The 17940-nt window shown below is 24.7% G+C and overlaps 1 protein-coding gene across 1 annotated transcript in view; it reads left to right on the top strand.

Moving 5' to 3' along the window:
* LOC141301033 (unconventional myosin-IXAb-like) overlaps positions 1 to 16304 on the top strand; it is a gene marked incomplete at its 5' end in the record, with an annotated part of 76441 nt that extends 60137 nt beyond the window's left edge. The window contains 10 exons of the mRNA XM_073831286.1: positions 1767 to 1880; positions 2025 to 2106; positions 6035 to 6163; positions 6242 to 6281; positions 6361 to 6483; positions 8166 to 8246; positions 8324 to 8434; positions 12471 to 12593; positions 12692 to 12841; positions 15990 to 16304. Of these exons, the coding sequence (XP_073687387.1) occupies positions 1767 to 1880; positions 2025 to 2106; positions 6035 to 6163; positions 6242 to 6281; positions 6361 to 6483; positions 8166 to 8246; positions 8324 to 8434; positions 12471 to 12593; positions 12692 to 12841; positions 15990 to 16304 (1268 nt within the window). The remainder of the gene's footprint in view (positions 1 to 1766; positions 1881 to 2024; positions 2107 to 6034; positions 6164 to 6241; positions 6282 to 6360; positions 6484 to 8165; positions 8247 to 8323; positions 8435 to 12470; positions 12594 to 12691; positions 12842 to 15989) is intronic.
* Positions 16305 to 17940: the final 1636 nt, after the last annotated feature.

Here is a 17940-nt window from a genome sequence, read left to right as displayed (position 1 = left end):
ACGTATTTTAATGCATATTGAAATGTGTGTTAATTTCATATTTTCGTGTGCATTTAATAAGCATTCATAAACGTAACATTTATTGTTTTAATTTTTATATATAATACAGACAATTATGTATTTTTGCTTTTTTAAATGATTATGAATAAATGACATTTCAAATAATTGTAATTTATAGTAAAACGTTTATAATTTAAAACATTAAAAAAATTCAGTGTTAAATGTATCATTTAAAAAAGTAAATTTTTACAAAAACTACATAATTAGCTTTTTTGTGGCAATTCTAACGTCAATTTTATATACATTTATAAACCATTTTTATTTTTATGTATAAAACAGACAATTATATATTTTTGCTTTTTTAAATGATTATGCATAAATGACATTTCAAATAATTGTAATTTATAGTAAAACGTTTATAATTTAAAACATAAAAAATCAGTGTGAAATGTAACATTTAAAAAAGTAAATTTTTACAAAAACTACATAATTAGCTTTTTTGTGGCAATTCTAACGTCAATTATATATATATTTATGAACCATGTTTATTTTTATTTTTATATATAAAACAGACAATTATATATTTTTTGCTTTTTTAAATGATTATGAATAAATAACATTTCAAATAATTGTAATTTATAGTAAAACGTTTATAATTTAAAACATAAAAAATCAGTGTGAAATGTAACATTTAAAAAAAATTTTTTTTACAAAAACTACATAATTAGCTTTTTTGTGGCAATTCTAACGTCAATTTTATATACAATTATAAACCATGTTTATTTTTATATATAAAACAGACAATTATATATTTTTGCTTTTTTAAATGATTATGAATAAATGACATTTCAAATAATTGTAATTTATAGTAAAACGTTTATAATTTAAAACAAAAAAATTCAGTGAAATGTAACATTTAAAAAAGTAAATTTTTACAAAAACTGCATAATTAGCTTTTTTGTGGCAATTCTAACATCAATTTTATATACAATTATAAACCATGTTTATTTTTATTTTTATATATAAAACAGACAATTATGTATTTTTGCTTTTTAAAATGATTATGAATAAATAACATTTCAAATAATTGTAATTTATAGTAAAACGTTTATAATTTAAAACATTAAAAAAATTCAGTGTGAAATGTAACATTTAAAAAAGTTAATTTTTACAAAAACTACATAATTAGCTTTTTTGTGGCAATTCTAACATCAATTTTATATACAATTATAAACCATGTTTATTTTTATATATAAAACAGAAAATTGCATATTTTTTGTAATTAAAATGATTATGAATAAATAAATTGTATAGTAACTGTAATTAATTTATAGTAAGACGCTTATCATTTAAAATGTCCAAAAAATTGTGAAATGTGACATTTAAAAAAAATTACTTTCTAAAAGGAACACGAAAATATACAAACATTTTCATTTTCATGCATATATAAGTAAATATTTTAAAATATAAATAATCACTTGTGTTTTTTTTTTTCCTCAGCCATTTCTTAAGTATATTATGTTGGTTTCTGGAGTTGCATTTGTCTTCAGATGCACTCGTTTATCACATGCGTTTGTGAACATGCTTTGTTGTTTTCTGAAAGTGTGTGTTGTTGCAGAATCACTCGAGCAGCGAGAACAACAACTGCAGACGACACTAAAACATTCATGAGCGACACATTCACACACGATGCTCATGCTTCACTGCGTTTGCTTACTCACACTCTCTCTCTATGTCTCTCTCTCTATGTCTCTCTCTCTCTCTAGGCTCTGATGGTCCAGTTCAGAATCAGAAAAGTGTGGACAGCTTCAGTTTCCTGCATCATCCTGTTCACCAGCGGAGCCTTGAGATCCTGCAGCGATGCAAAGACGACAAATACAGTAAGACGACAAAAATAACACTTCAGCTGGGCCCGTATTTGCTAACCATCTTGAGGCTAAAAGTAGCTTATAACTTGCAGTTTAAGAAGAAAATCTTTGTTTTTTCTTCTTTTTGTTTTGTCTCTGTTTCTTCTTGAACGTCAGATTCTTGCATCAGCCGGAGGAACCCACGGACTCCGCTATCAGACCTGCAGGGAACAAACACACTCAGTGAGAAAATCAGCAGGTACTGAAGAAAATACTGTCAACAAACCCTGCAAACATTCATTTGGAGCTCCCCTGAGATTTTCAGTTCATATTTCAGTCATTTACCCATTCATTCACGTTTTCACAGTCACATGGCATGCAGAAAATCAAATAAAACACCAGCATTTGTGATCAAATTGTCAGGTTTACCATAGTTTAAAAACAAAATAGGGTACTGTTGCTGTAATGCACAACTGTGTTGATTTTTATAAAACGTAAAAATACATAAATGTTTAACGATTATTAATGTTATAATTAATAATAATAATATAATTAGTATTTTATTTACAATTAATATAAATATATTTACATTTAATATTTATCAAAAACTAAATATTCATTTATTCATTTTTAAATGATTAAAAATTATTTGTTACAATTATTATGAATTATAATAATTTTTTTAATTAAATTATTTAAAAAATAGTTATAAAATACTTTAATTTAAATACTATAAAAATGTATATTAATTTTTGAGATAATTATATATATATATATATATATATAGTATTTATCAAAAATAATATTAATTTATTCATTTGAAAATTACAAATTATATAAATAAAAATACTTAAATTATTTAAATACTATAAAATAAGTATTAATTTTACAAATTTATTTTAATTGTAATTTCACAATACTGACTTATTTTCTCACAATTGCGAGTTTATATCAGGTTTAGGTTAGTATAAAAATACATAAATGTTCAATGATTATTAATTTTATAATAATTAATAATAATATAATTAGTAATTTAATTACAATAAATAGAAATATATTTGTGTTTAGTATTTATCAAAAACAAAATATTAATTTATTCATTTTAAAATATTTTTTAAATTATTTGTTACAATTATTAGAAATTATTACACATTTTAAAATAACAAAATTATTTTTAAATGTTTTTAAATTATAAAATGCTTTCTAATAATTGAAATACTATAAAATAATTGTTAATTTTAAAAATTAATGCTATTATAGCAGTTGAACAAATAACTATGGAAGCCTGTTTCCGCCACTGAATAAAAAAATAAAAAGTAATTGCGTCTTTTTTTAATCTCACAATACTGACTTTCTCGCAATTAAGAGTTTCTATCAGGGTTCGGTTCATTTACCAAAGTTTACCATAGATTAAAAAAACAATATATTTATATTTATAGTTAGTATTTAGTATTTAGCAAAAATAAAATATTCATTCATTCATTCTAAAGTAATTTTTAAATGATTGTTAAAATTATTATAAAGTATAATAATTTTTAAAATAATTAAATTAATTATTTTAAAAAAATTCTAAAATGCTTTAAAATAATTTAAATACTATAAAATAACTTTAAATTTTACGAATTAATTTTAATTTCACAATACTGACTTATTTTCTCACAATTGCAAGTTTATATCAGGGTTAGGGCTAGGTTACCATAGTTTTAAAACAAAATAGGGTAAAGTGACTGTAATGCACAACTGTGTTGATTTTTATAAAATGTAAAAATACATAAATGTTTAACGATTATTAATGTTATAATTAATAATAATAATATAATTAGTATTTTATTTACAATTAATATAAATATATTTACATTTAATATTTATCAAAAACTAAATATTCATTTATTCATTTTTAAATGATTAAAAATTATTTGTTACAATTATTATGAATTATAATAATTTAAATAATTAAATTATTTTAAAAATAGTTATTAAATACTTTAATTTAAATACTATAAAAATGTATATTAATTTTTGAGATATATAGTATTTATCAAAAATAATATTAATTTATTCATTTGAAAATTATTACAAATTATATAAATAAAAATACTTAAATTATTTAAATACTATAAAATAAGTATTAATTTTACAAATTTATTTTAATTGTAATTTCACAATACTGACTTATTTTCCCACAATTGCGAATTTATATCAGGGTTAGGGTTAGGTTAGTATAAAAATACATAAATGTTCAATGATTATTAATTTTATAATAATTAATAATAATATAATTAGTAATTTAATTACATTAAATAGAAATATATTTATATTTAGTATTTATCAAAAACAAAATATTAATTTATTCCTTTTAAAATATTTTTAAAATTATTTGTTACAATTATTAGAAATTATTATACATTTTAAAATAACAAAATTATTTGTAAATGTTTTTAAATTATAAAATGCTTTCTAATAATTGAAATACTATAAAATAATTGTTAATTTTAAAAATTAATGCTATTATAGCAGTTGAACAAATAACTATGGAAGCCTGTTTCCGCCACTGAATAAAAAAATAAAAAGTAATTGCGTCTTTTTTTAATCTCACAATACTGACTTTCTCGCAATTAAGAGTTTCTATCAGGGTTCGGTTCATTTACCAAAGTTTACCATAGATTAAAAAAACAATATATTTATATTTATAGTTAGTATTTAGTATTTAGCAAAAATAAAATATTAATTCATTCATTCTAAAGTAATTTTTAAATGATTTGTTAAAATTATTATAAAAATTAAAAATTATTTAAAATAATTTAAATACTATAAAATAACTAAAATAAATACGAATTAATTTTAATTTCACAATACTGACTTATTTTCTCACAATTGCAAGTTGCAATTGCAAATGTAAAAATACATAAATGTTTAACGATTATTAATGTTAATTAATAATAATAATATAATTAGTATTTTATTTACAATTAATATAAATATATTTACATTTAATATTTATCAAAAACTAAATATTCATTTATTCATTTTTAAATGATTAAAAATGATTTGTTACAATTATTATGAATTATAATAATTTTTTAAATAATAAAATTATTTAAAAAATAGTTATAAAATACTTTAATTTAAAATACTATAAAAAAATGTATATTAATTTTAATAATTGAGAGATTGTAATTTCATAATACTGACTTGTTTTCTCTAATTTGCGAGTTTATATCAGGGTTAGGTTTAGGTTAGTATAAATGTTCAATGATTATTAATGTTATAATAATTAATAATAATATAATTAGTAATTTAATTACAATAAATAGAAATATATTTATGTTTAGTATTTATCAAAAACAAAAAATATTTTTTAAATTATTTGTTACAATTATTAAATTATTATACATTTTAAAATAACAAAATTATTTTTAAATGTTTTTAAATTATAAAATGCTTTCTAATAATTGAAATACTATAAAATAATTGTTAATTTTAAAAATTAATGCTATTATAGCAGTTGAACAAATAACTATGGAAGCCTGTTTCCGCCACTGAATAAAAAAATAAAAAGTAATTGCGTCTTTTTTTAATCTCACAATACTGACTTTCTCGCAATTAAGAGTTTCTATCAGGGTTCGGTTCATTTACCAAAGTTTACCATAGATTAAAAAAACAATATATTTATATTTATAGTTAGTATTTAGTATTTAGCAAAAATAAAATATTCATTCATTCATTCTAAAGTAATTTTTAAATGATTTGTTAAAATTATTATAAAGTATAATAATTTAAATAATTAAATTAATTATTTAAAAAAAAATTCTAAAATGCTTTAAAATAATTTAAATACTATAAAATAACTTATTAATTTTACGAATTAATTTTAATTTCACAATACTGACTTATTTTCTCGCAATTGCAAGTTTATATCAGGCTTAAGGCTAGTTTACCATAGTTTTAACACAAAATAGGGTAAAGTGACTGTAATGCACAACTGTGTTGATTTTTATAAAATGTAAAAATACATAAATGTCTGATTATTAATGTTATAATAATCAATAATAATATAATTAGTAATTACAATAAATAGAAATGTATTTGTTTAGTATTTATCAAAAACAAATTATTAATTTATATGTTTGTTGAATATACTCTTGTGTTTTCTATACAGCGGCGGTTTGATGTGTTGTTTTTGTAAGTGAATGCATGTTTCCCATCTGTTTCAGGAGGTGTGAGCGCGTCTCCTCGTTCTCGTCTCATGAGGAGGAAGGGATCTTCGTGAACTCGGTGAATAATAAGCTGCTGGAGCGAGCGCAGGGCATCCTGATGTGAGTCTGATCTCTAGCCGCACAATTCAACATTTGCTCTGATTTTGACTCGTACTAATTCTGTCTCTGTTTCTGAAGGAGAAACAAAAACTACAAGGCCAAGCCCAGCCTCCCAAAGGTGAATGTCCCGCTATCAATTGATTTTAAGTTTTTGTATGCATCTTCTGTCAATAACACACATGCATTTGAATCCGCAGCACCTGCTGGATGTGAAGTCGCTGAAGTATCTGAGCTGCCTGACGCTCCACGACCGCATCACTAAATCACTGCTGCATCTGCACAAGAAGAAGAAACCGCCCAGCATCAGCGCACAGTTCAACGTGAGAACAATATGAGCTGGAGATGGACTCAGATGTCAGAGAGCTGAAAGACTAGCTTTTGTTTGTGATGAAAGTGTGTCTGAACAAGACAGTCAGGAAAAATATATCAGCTCTATAAAAATATAAACGTTTAACGTGTGAAATATTAAAAATATTTATATTTTAGAAATATAGAAATATCGATGCTTTTTGATTACTAAAATTTCATTGAACCATTAAAACAGAAAAATAAGTCAATCAGAAAACAGAATTTTGGGAAAATTGCTTAAAATATATACAATAATTGTTTAAAAATGCGATACAGTTAAATATATAATTAAAAACATTTTGTAACTATTTAAACAAACATGTATACATCTATAAATATAAAAATATGTAATTAAAATATGAAATAATATAGAAAAATTTATTATTAAAAAATATACATTCTTTCATTCTTTTATTTTATGTATATATAAAAATAAACATTTTGTAAAATGTATAAACACACACAAACACACACACACACACACACACACACACACACACACACACACACATATACACATATACACATATATATATATATATATATATATACACACACACACACACTTATTTATTTAAAAAAACTTTCATCTATAAATATAAAATTAAAAATATGTATATAATGTAAAAAATATACAAATTCATTATTTAAAAATATATATACACTCTTGAAATGCAAACAATATTTTTTTTCAAAAATGCATGCATTGGCAACGTATAAATTATTTTAGAGTAATAATTTTTTTAATTAAAAAATTCAATTTTAAAAAATTTTATTATCTTAGAAAATATTTTAAATTTTTAATGTTTGCAATGCTTGTTTTAAAAATTATATACATTTTAAAAATATATAAACTACTTGAAAAATATTTTATACAATGTATGAAACATACAGAGTATAGATTTTTAAAATCTGTATTTAAAAAATGCATTCATTTGAGATATCTACAAGAATTATTAAAAAAAAAAAGATAAATAAAAAAAATTATTTTAAAAAATAACAAACTTTAAATATGTACAAAATACATATTATTTAAAAAAATAAATCTCTCTTTAAAACATACTATACATTTAATTGGACAATAATTTTAAAAACATAATTAAAAAATGTGTAAAATAAAAAGAAATAGAAATTCATTATTGAAAATATATATTTCTACTTTTGAAATGCAAACATTAAGTGTTTAAATGTATGCATCGGTAAAATATAAATCATTTTAAAATTACACATTTTTTTATCTGTGAAAGTAAATATTATTTTAGAAAATATGCAATCTCTTAATGTATGCAATGCTTGTTTTAAAAATGATATACATTTTTTAAATATATAAACTAAAATCTATATGCATTCTTTTGAAATGCGAACAATAATTGACAAAAAATGTATGCATTGGAAAAAAAAAATTTAAAATTACACTTTTTTCATATATGAAAAATACAATTAAAAATATTTTAGAAAATAAACAATCTCTTAAAATGTATGCAATGTAAATTTATTATTTGTTTGATTATTTTAAAATGAATACAATAATTGTATGTTTAACTTATTATTATTATTATTATTATTTTACTGCATAAAATATACAAAATGTACATTTTTAAAAAACTGAATATCATAGGGAGCTGAAATCCTGTGTTTTGTGTGTTTGCTGCAGGTGTCTCTGAATAAGCTGATGGAGACTCTGGGACAGTCAGAGCCGTACTTTGTGAAATGCATCCGCTCCAATGCGGAAAAGGTACAATATGAGTCAAGTTTCTGTTACTGCGTCACTGGATGTAGATGCGTGGTTTGATTTACGTCTTCCTTCTGTAGCTTCCCCTGCGTTTCAACGACGCGCTGGTGTTGAGACAGTTACGCTACACCGGCATGCTGGAGACCGTCAGGATACGGCGCTCCGGATACAGCGTCAAATACAGCTTCCAGGTGACGAAACACCCCTCAGTCATTCCCACAAAACACACAATCCAGCCATGGAAATTATAGTATAGCACAGAAATTGAAGTTAAATAAATCAACAGTAGGCCTGTACATTTTTGAAAGAAAAAAAAATGATGTTGTACATAGGGATGTCCCGATACAACGTTTTAACTTCCGATACGATACCGATATTGCAGCCTTCAGTACTAACCGATACCGATACAAATCCGATACAATAATCAGCACAAATCATGAATACTTTTACCTATTTTTTTGTGTGGAATGTATGAACGGCTAGATCAAACTGAGAACAAAAGTCAGCAACAGTAAGTATGGAAAAAAACTACCAATTTATTAACTATTGGTTGCACAAATGTGAACCTTTTACATAAGAATATATAAAAAAAGAATTAAAGAATAAATATTAAGACCCTGAAAAATATCTTAATTGAATAAACAAAAATATATTTTTTAAAGTGCAAAATACTAATTAAAGGTCACTTCAGTTATTTATTTTTTACCGTCAGCAAATGGTAGGAACAGCTGAGAGCAGGAACATAAGAAAAAAAAATATTGTTAATTGACCAACTGCTAAAGGTTGAGTGTCCAAAGTTTCAATTTTACACACACTGCCCGAAAGAATGAGATCGTTGCATTTGCTATCCACAAAAATAGTGCAAACAAAATAAATATAACTCTAATACAGGGCAGAAAACAAATACCTAACTAAAAGGATGACTACACTTCCTACTCCTCCAACTCAACTTTCTGCAGTCCGAGCATGATGTGGAGATTTTATTTTAAAGAAGATAAGCATTTCTGCATGCTGAGCAGTGAGTCTGCTCCTATGCTCCTCAAAAATAATTGATCATTATTGTTATTATTGTCACGCTTTGCGAGGGTTTCAGGCAGCGTTGGTTGCTTGAAGTTGCCAGAGGATTGTTTCTTTAAAGGATAACTATTGTCAAAATGCAACCTGGGCTGTTTTTGTTTTTACTGTAAACGAGACAAACTTATATCTAAAAGCATAATTACGAAAAACAAGCCGTTTTTGAGATTGACTGTGATTTCGTTTTGTGGTCAGTGGCCGGTGAATGGGAGAACTAGGGGCAAGTTTTTAGCGCATCAAAATCCATATTTTTACAACACTGAGAAGACTTGACACACCATGAAACTTTGCTCGAAGTATTGTCTGGGTCTCTACACATGAACTCCAGCATTGAGAACATTGTTTGTGTTCACAGAGTTTACTAAAAAGAACGTTTTTGAACAACTCACTTTCACTGTTTGAGTCTCCGCGAGCGGCCGTCTCTCCAGTCAAGAGGTATCGATCTCCGAATGCGACGTAATACTGAGGGGAGTGAAGATGGATAGCTCCTAAAGCATATTTCCATATAAATGCACGGCTAATTCGTTGTTTTGTCGCAAGTTAAAAACAATATTAACCTTCTAGTTGTAAAAAGAGCCTCATATAGGAAACATTAATATATAAGAATCTCGCATTCGGAGAGCGACACCTCTTGACTGGCAAGACGGCTGCGCGCGGAGACTCAGTGCAGAGTTTTGTGATGCTGCTTCAAATGCGCAATGAGGTTGGACGTACAGTATTAAACTTTCCCGGTTCTGTTCCACCACGGGAAACTTGTGCATGACAAGTGTTGCACTGAGCCACACTGTCTTTTTCGGACTTTAATGAAAAATACTGCCACACGGCCGACATCGCTCTTTTTCTTTGCTACTTCGCTAGCAAGCAGTGTTGTGATCACGTGGGCTTTGCACGCTGGCTCTGGACGCTGCTGGATAGAATAGCTGTAACGGAGTTTAGAGCGGAACGGACATCTTATATCGGAGATTTTTAACGCAGTCCGATATAATCCGATAGAGTTTTTTTGGGCTGATATCGGACCTATTTCCGATATCAATATCGGATCGGGACATCCCTAGTTGTACAGTATTTTTATAAAATATTTAAATATAAATGTCAAATATAAAATTCTGAAAAATGTAGATAAACATTTATAGGGCCCCTTTATTGTAAAAATTGTCATTTAAAAATTAAATAGTGAAAGATTCATGATTTTAATGGGTTAAAAAAGCTTAAAGAAATGCTTTTGATCACTAAAATTTAATTCAACCATTCAAAAAAGTCAATCAGAAAAAAAAATATATATATTTTAAAGGGCCGCCATAATTAAATTTTGTTCAACTTTTAATAAATTGTTGTTCAATCATATGTTTTATGATTTCAATTAATTTGACATGATGTTTGATTACTAAAATTGCTCAAATGTAATGTAACCATTACAAACAGAATCTAGAAAAAAATTAATTAGCAAGAAAATAATAAAACTGATTCAAGGGGTTTATTTTTTTGTAATTATTTGGAAAAATAAAATAAAATGGAATTTTGGAAAAAATAAAGCTGAATTAGAAAAATAATAAAACTGGTTTAAGGAGTTTATTTTTATTGATTTAAAATTAATTTATACATTTTGACGTGCTTTTAAATTTTATTTTTTTACTTAATTTACCCATAAAAATGGAATCTGGGAAAAAAAAATAATAATAATAAGTAAACAGGAAAAAAATGAATCCAGAAATGGATTAAAATGAAAAAAAGAAAAAAAAAACAGAAACCAAAAAATAAATAAATAAAACAAGGAATGGAAAAAAAATTGAATACTTTGAAAAAAAAAAAAAATTGATTTTCATTTAAATTAGTTAGACATGCTTTTTAAATTAATTAAATAAATTGTTTATTTGAAAAAAAAAATGTAATGGAATTTGGAAAAAATAAAAAGGATTTAGAAACATTTATTTATTTGTATTAATTTAATTTCTAAATTAAATTTTATTAATTGAAAAGTAATTAATTAATTTTTATGTGCTCTTAAATTTAAAAAAAATTATTTAACCATTAAAATGGAATTTGAAAAAAAAAACAACAACAAATAAATTAATAGGAAAAAAAGGGAATCCAGTAAAAATTTTAATTGGAAAAAACTGAATCCAAAAAACAAAGAGAGTAAAATTAAATACTTGGGAAATTATCATTAAAAAGTTTACATACAAACACTCACATTTAAATTAGTTAGACATGCTTTTTAAATTAATTAAATTAATTATTATTTGGGGACAAATAAAGCGGATTTAGAGACATTATTTTTATTAATTTAATTTCTAAATTTAATTTGAGTACTGTAATAGTAATTAATTTTTATGTGCTTTTATTTATTTAATTTTTTATTTAACCATTAACATGGAATCTGGAAAAAAACAAACACAAATAAAATTTAATACTTTGGAAATTATCATGAAAAGGTTTTTTTATTTAAATTAGCTAGACATGCTTTTTAAATGAATTTATTTTATTAATTATTTGAAAAAAAAGTGAAATAGAATTTGCGGGGGGAAAATAAAGCGGGATTAGGAAAAAAAATTTACATTGAAAAAACTGAATCCAGAAAAATAAAGAAATTAAACGCTTTGTTAGTTATAATGAAAAAGAAGCTGAATTGTGGGGAAAAAAATCTTAGTTTTTAATTTTAATTAGATAGACATGCTTTTTAAATGAATTTATTTGATTAATCATTTGGGGTGGTAAAGCGTATTTACAAACATTGATTTCCAGAATTAGTTTTTTTTAATTAATAATTGAAAAAAATGAAAATTGAAAAAACAGAATTCCCCCCCCCCCCAAAAAAAATTTTATACTTTGAAGATTATCGTGGAAAAAAAAAAAAAACCTGAATTGTGGGGGGAAAAATCTTAGTTTTTAATTTAAATTAGATAGACATGCTTTTTAAATGAATTTATTTGATTAATTATTTGGGGTGGTAAAGCGTATTTACAAACATTTATTTCCAGAATTAGTTTTTTTAATTAATAATTAAAATTAATTAAAAATTCTTAGTTTTTAATTCAAATTAGATAGACATGCTTTTTGATCACTAACAATTAATTTATCCATTAAAACATAAAAATTCAAATGGAAAAGAATCCAGAAAGATTGAAAAGGATCTGGTCTTGTGTGTGTCTTCAGGATTTTGGCCATCATTTCCGTGTGCTGTTACCCGCGGGCTTTAACGCCACTCAGACGGGAATCAGGCATTTCCTGCAGAGCGTCGACCTCGAGCCCAACGGACATCAAGTGGGCAGAAGCACGGTAACGTCAGCTCACACACACACACACACACACACACACACACACACACACACACATACGAGTGTGTCCCGTGATGCTGAGCGCTGTGTGTGTCTCAGGTGTTCCTGCGTGAGCGTCTGCGGCAGTGGCTACAGGAGCAGCTCCATCAGGAGGTCCTGAGGAGGATCGTCTGTCTGCAGAGGAGCTTCAGGACGCAGCAGGAGAGGAGACGCTTCTGCGGACAGAGACGAGCCGCTCGACTCATACAGGTACACTCACAACAGCAGATTCATTTCATGTGAATTTAAAGAGTGAAGTATATTTAAATTATATACTTTTTAAAATAAATATTTTATTTTAAATAATACAACTACATAGAGGGGGGTAAAAGTATTTTTAAAAATATGTACATCTTTTTTAAATGTATGCAAACATTATTTAAAAAAGTATATACTTTTTTAAAAATAAGTAAAAAAATAATTTAAAAATAATATAAAATTTACAATGCATAAATTAAAAAAAAAATCTAAAATATTTAAAAAGATCTTTTGAAATGTATGCAGAAATGATTTTATTAGCAATTATTGTATATGAATTAAATTATTTAGATGTTATTAAAATATATTAACTACATTATTATACTTAGTTTTAATTTATTTCCTGTATTTAAAAAATGTATTTTAAAAAGTATGTAGATTTAATAATCATATACCATTGTATACAATAAAATGTATTTTTTAAATGCTTCTAAATATTGTTTTTATGTTTTAAATGCATCTAATTTTCGAAAATTCATACTCTTTTTAAAACATAGTGTAGTTAATCATCTACCATTTATACAAAACATTATTTATTTTTAAATGTATTATATATTTTCAAATGCTTCTAAATATTTAAGTTATTTTAGAAAATGTATATTTTGTTTAAGCATTAGTGTAATTAATCATGCCACAATTTAAGTTTTAAAATAATTATTTTTTAAGAAATATATTTCAAAGAGGTAAACTTTTATATTATATAAATGTAAAAATCTAGTAAATACATTTGTAATGACTTTTAAATAATTTAATTTATATGCTATGCTTTATATAACTGTAAAAATTATTGCATACATTTCAAAAAGATGTTATCTTTTAAAATTTTTATTTGTTTTTATTATTTTGTTAATTTATTAATGTATTTATTTTAAGTAATACATTTAAGAAATATTCATATCCCATTATATACAATAAAATGTATGTATTTTTAAATTGTTTATCTTTTTAAATGCATCTAAATATTGAAAAGATATTTTAGAAAATTTGAAAAAAATTTAAACATTAGTGTACTTAATCATATATTTTAAAAACGAACATTTTCTTATTATAGAAATGTAAAAATATAATAAATATATTTCTAAATATTTTCTAAATTAAATTCATATGGTATATATTTTAAGCACGTAATTTTTAAAATAATTTCATAAAGGTGTATATATATTATTTTGTTATTATTATTTTAGTTATATTATTTACTAGATTTTTAATTTATATAATAGGAAAATAAAGTAAAATAGAGCAAAATAATGCATAATAACAGTTATTATAATAATGTTTTAAAAAACAAATTTTAAACACAAAGCAGTAAAATAAAATACTGAGCAATAAAATCAAATCAAAACACAGTAAAACATGACACAAATGCAGTAAAATAAAATACAGGGAAATAAAAATAGAAGAAAATTTTTTGTACAAAAATACATGAAATAACAAAATTAAAAACATACAATAAATCAGTCAGTAAAATAAAATTAGAGCAAATAACACAAATACAAAATTAAAAACATACAATAAAGCAGTAAAATAAAAAAATGTAATCGTAAAATAAAATCAGAACAAAGTGACACGCCATAAGACAAATTCAATAAAATACAGGGAAATAAAATAAAATTGGAACAAAATAATACAAAATTAAAAACATACAATTATAACAATTTTATACCGGCAATAACAAAATTAGAACCAAACAACACATAACAAAAATACAAATATTAATCATATTTTAAACACACAATAAAGCAGTAAAATAAAATAAAAATAATAAAATCAGAACCGAATGACACATTATAACACTAATACAAATTAAATACATATAAAAAGCAGTGAAATAACATACAGGGAAATAATATAAAATTAGATCAAAATAAAATAATCAGTCAAAATAGGTCAGTAAAAAATAATTAGAGCAAAATATACATAACAAAAATACTCATTTTAAATATATACTAAAGCAGTAAAATAAAGTTATATAATATGTGACCCTGGACCACAAAACCAGTCATAAGGTTCAATTTTACAAAACTGAGATGTATACGTCATATGAAAGCTCAATAAATAAGCTTTCTATTGATGTATGGTTTGTTAGGGTTGGACAATATTTGGCTGAGATACATCTATTTGAAAATCTGGAATCTGAGGGTGCAAAAAAATCAAAATACTGAGAAAATCACCTTTAAAGTTGTTCAAATTAAGTTCTTAGCAATGCATATTACTAATCAAAAATTACATTTTGATATATTTACAGTAGGAATTTTACAAAAAATCTTCATGGAACATGATCTTTACTTAATTTCCTAATGATTTTTGGCATAAAAGAAAAATCAATAATTTTGACCCATGCAATGTATTTTTGGCTATTGCTACAAACATACCCCAGCGACTTAAGACTGGTTTTGTGCTCCAAGGTCACATATAATAAAACAAAATAGAAATTTAAAACATACATTAAAGCAGTAAAATAAAATACTGAGCAATAAAATGAAATCAAAACACGGTAATAGATACATAACACAAATACAAATTAAAAAATAAATGCATAATAAAATAGTAAATGGGAGCTTGAGTGTCTCTGAATCAGCCAGACCATTATCCAAAAACACTATTATATTGAGTAGTCTGCAGTATGCAGTGTGTAGTGCACATTATAAAACGGTTAGTTCCATTCCTCAATTCTGATTGGTCAGCAGCTGTGTCGTATTCATGATACGGCACTGCTATGACCGCTTCACTCAACGGTTTTGTGTATCATTGAACCCCCTTAGCAACCACCCTTAGCAACGTAAACACAGCTGCAGCAGTTAGGGACTACTTTTTACAGCGGAAGGCAGTTAATGATTTTACTTTATGAAAACGTACAACTTAATATATATAAATTAATATATATTTTTGATTTTAATATTTTTATTGTGTGGTAACCGTTTTATAAAAGCAATAAGGTACTTGAGGCCGTGTTGTATCATGAATAAATCACGGCTGAAGGGGTTGCAGGCACTCCGCTTCGCGTCGTGCCTAACAACGCCCTTCAGCCGTGATTTATTCATGATACAGCACGGCCTCTCGTACCTTATTGCTTAAGTAAGCATTGTTGTGTGTGTTTCAGCGCTGGTGGCGAGACTGTCTGAGTCGGTGGGACGCGGGTGACGCAGAGCTCCAGCAGGGGGCGGCACTTCGTCTGCAGACGGCTTGGAGAGGCTTCAGGGAGAGACGGCTGTACCTGCGGCGGAGGAGAGCGGCGCTCATCATCCAGACGGGCTGGAGGAGAGTCCTGCAGACGCGACACAGAGCCGCTCGAATCATTCAGGCCGTCTGGAGGAGCCACACACACAGACGCAGCTTTCTGCATCAGCGCCGCGCCGCCGTCACGCTACAGGCCGCCTGCAGGGGGCAGCGCGATCGACGCAGGTCAGTGCACTAAGCTGATCTATGAGGCTCATTTCTTTTAGCAGAATGTTCTTTTTATCTTTTTCAGATTTGAAATACTATTAATTTTCTTTTTAAATAGTAGTTTTATTATAAAAAATTTCGTTTATATAAAAATAATACATTTGTTATACTTTTAACATTTTTTCCACTTGTTATTGTAATTATTTATATTTCAGTTTTACTGAACCATTTATGATAAATGGACTTTAATGCGCATATTAATGCGCTATTAGTCTTTTATTTATTGAAGATTACATATGTAACTATGTCCTAATTTTCTTTTAATAATAGTATTATGTCTTTTTTATTTTGGTTTTAGCATAAAAAATAATGTTATGCTTTATTAGTTTAGTATTTTGTTTAATTTCCTTTTTAGAATATAGTATTTTTTAAATATATATTTGCATTAAATTAATATAATAGTTTATAATATAATCATTTATAGAATAATTATTAGAGGAGTAATTTTATTTTATTTTATTTTTATCTTTTGAGCATGAAAAATAAATATTTTTATTTCTATTAGTTAATTTATATTTTTAATATAAGTCATACTTTATTTTTGTTTTATTAATATGTATCTATTTTTTCCAAATCATTAGTTTAATTTATATTTATCTATTTTCTAGTCAATATTATATTAAAATTATACCTTACAAATATAGATGTCTCTCAGAGATCTAGGATGAGATGAAGTTATGTTTATTTATAAAAACCCTTTTACTTTTAATAATAGTATTTTAGTCATTTTATTTTGTATTTTTGCTTAAAAGTCTATGCTTTTCCAGTTTTTTTACTTGAATAAATTATTTTAATTTCCTTTTTAAAAATAGTATTTTAGTATTTTTATTTGATATGTTTGCATGACATTAATCCTATACTTTATCTGTTTTTTCTACTTGAATTATTTTCATTTCCTTATTCAAAAAGCTTTTTAGTATTTTTTTTATATTTTTTGCGTAAACATTTGTTATACTTTATCTGTTTTTTTTTTTTACTTTATGTAGTTTTATAATTTAAAGTTTTAATTATATTTACCTATTTTTTCCACTTAATGAATGAGCTATTATTCAATTTTATACTAAAAATATAAATTAGAAATATAGATGTCTCTTTTTATTTTAATGTATTTTTTAATATGTAATGTCCTTTTTAAAAACTTTACCTTTTTTCTTTATTTTTGTTTTCTGTATCTGTTTTTTCACTTTTTTAATTCTAAAATAAAAAATATAATAATAATTTAAAATTTAGTATTTTTATTTTATGTTTTTGGTTATATTTTATTTTAGTTTTATTTATATTTATCAATTTTTTCCTACTTAAGTGAATTTTATATTTTAGTTTGAATATAGATGTCTCTCAGAAGTTTTAAAACTATTTGATTAATTTATTTATTGTATATTAGTTATTTTTGTTTTATGTTTATCTGTTTCTTTCCCCACTTGATTAAATTCATTTAATTTCATTTTTTAATGTAGTATTTAATATTTTTAGTAATATAAATGTAATAAAATGTACTTTATTAACTGTTGCGCTTTGTATTTTCAACTCATATAACTTATATATATATATATATATATATATATATATATATATATATATATATATATATATATATATATATATAT

Source organism: Garra rufa, chromosome 25, assembly GCF_049309525.1.
Source record: "Garra rufa chromosome 25, GarRuf1.0, whole genome shotgun sequence".
Lineage (NCBI taxonomy): Eukaryota > Metazoa > Chordata > Actinopteri > Cypriniformes > Cyprinidae > Garra > Garra rufa.
This window is presented reverse-complemented; position numbering and strand designations above follow the sequence as displayed.